Below are 1,994 nucleotides of genomic sequence, written 5' to 3'. Positions count from 1 at the left end.
ATTAAATATCAGACACTCTACAGATACAGACCTATCGACTGCCAACGGCAAATTGAAATTGCTAACTTACAGAACATAAAGACGCGTACAGACTTGTTGCGTAATCGCATATCGTATAATATCAACGTTGCGTATCAGTTCAATGTCACGCATCGCTGATATGGTGCGTTAATGTGAAGGTTGCAAGTATAATTCTTTCGCCAGCAGAGTCTTTGATCTCGAAAACCTCGTGACTACATAAACGAGATAGATATACACATATGTATAATAGTTTACTATAAGCTAATATTAGCGAACATTTGCTAATCTGTAACTATTGGATATTTCGTCCAGTAACAACCACTTCGCCGGCATTTGAATACAATGATTACACAAACATAAAACCTGTAACGTTGCTTCGCTATTTAGCTAAGAATGAGTGTATATTAAAAGAAATTATATTAAAAACTATTAAGTGAAACGTGGGTAATAATACAACTAAATACAACTAAATAACAACTGTTAGATGTAAAAAATTTTATATTCATATAAAAAATGGAAAGCAACATGAAAGCTTAATATTTTTATAAGTCCCAAGTTTTTTACTTTATTATTAGCATAAAATTGTTTCTCGTAAAGTTGATACGTTAAAAACATTATCATACTGAAGCATCATATTGAAGATATTCTTCATGTATTGAGAGCTAAAAAACAGGAAAAATTAATTATATTTTTATTTTCTCTCAACTTTTATTTTTTTTACAGTAATCATTAATTACTACTACGGTAAAAATTCTCCTAATAAGCGGTATAGGTTTTACAATAACTGTTATAGACACAATAACAAATACAGTTTGATAGTTAAAATTTGTTTTCAAACCCTGTATCGGAGAAGTATTGTATTGTTTTTTAATCATTAAAGATTACAAGTACTGATTTCAGGATAATATTTGAAACAAAAAAAAGATTTTTTTTTATTTTCTTTTTTTTTTGAAATTTTTATAATTCTATCTATTTTCATTATTTTTATCATATATACTAAATTTTATCAATTTATTTTTTAATTTATTTTAATTGTGTAATGTTTTACAATATATAAAGACGCATTTGATACAACGGGATTAAAATCTAAGATTCCGGCTTAATTTGCTAATGCTAAACGAATGATTACGATATAATGCAAGTTATTGATGCAGTGTACAGAAACTAATTGATCCCGTATATCTAAGATTATGCGATAGAACGAATACTAAAAATAGTAATGATAGTTATTTGTAATAAATATAGTAATGGTTATAGAAACGCACATTATTGAATAATGAAACTTTTCAGTAATTATTTATTCTTTCAAACAATACTGTTTATTATCTTGATCTTTAGATGTCACTATATGTATCAACTGACATTACATTTTTAGGAAGTATTTGTGTGTTAATATTAAAAGTTGGAATAAATGAAAATTCAAAGACAATTACTGTCTTGCAATTCTCAATATGTCCTTATAGATGTCCCTAATAGACTCCCCAGTGGGCTGGATGATAAGCTGCGTAATCTGCAATTAAGTAATATGCAAAATAATTTTCCTATATTTATTAGGAAGCAAGTATGTCAACAAGAGTTTGAACCTGAACTTCCGGTCGTGTTCCAAGAACGTAAATGATAGCATCCGCTATGTCTGACGGTTGAAAATCTGTTTTCTTGAAGGAGACTCCCTTTGCCTTCGAATGATCAAATTTATTTGTTTTTACAGAACTAGGACTAATGGTCTGAAAAAACCAAACAAGTAAGTGCTTATAATCTGCATTGATAAAAGAAGCAGGTAAATGTTTACTTTTACACAGTCAGCCCCAAATGACTTCTGACTGACTTTGACCTAAATCTTGACTCTTAAGGAGTGACTATCAAGAAGCCATCGCTCGTTATTCCTTAAAAAGTTATTAACAAAATAAGTAACAAAAGAAATAATCCCAATGGGAGGGTTGGGGGGGCTCCGCCCCCCCCCCCCAGTAGGTAGT

General features: G+C 29.9%; 1 protein-coding gene across 1 annotated transcript in view; it reads right to left on the bottom strand.

Moving 5' to 3' along the window:
* Positions 1-1,287: 1,287 nt before the first annotated feature.
* Positions 1,288-1,994, bottom strand: part of LOC105458996 (dehydrogenase/reductase SDR family member 11-like) — a gene marked incomplete at its 5' end in the record, with an annotated part of 2,943 nt that continues 2,236 nt past the window's right edge. The window contains 2 exons of the mRNA XM_011704647.1: positions 1,288-1,531; positions 1,605-1,745. Of these exons, the coding sequence (XP_011702949.1) occupies positions 1,451-1,531; positions 1,605-1,745 (222 nt within the window). The remainder of the gene's footprint in view (positions 1,532-1,604; positions 1,746-1,994) is intronic.

Source organism: Wasmannia auropunctata, unplaced genomic scaffold, assembly GCF_000956235.1.
Source record: "Wasmannia auropunctata unplaced genomic scaffold, wasmannia.A_1.0 LD334238.1, whole genome shotgun sequence".
Taxonomy (NCBI): Eukaryota; Metazoa; Arthropoda; class Insecta; order Hymenoptera; family Formicidae; genus Wasmannia; species Wasmannia auropunctata.
Note: the sequence above shows the minus strand (reverse complement) of the source record. Positions and strands in the feature narration are given on the sequence as shown.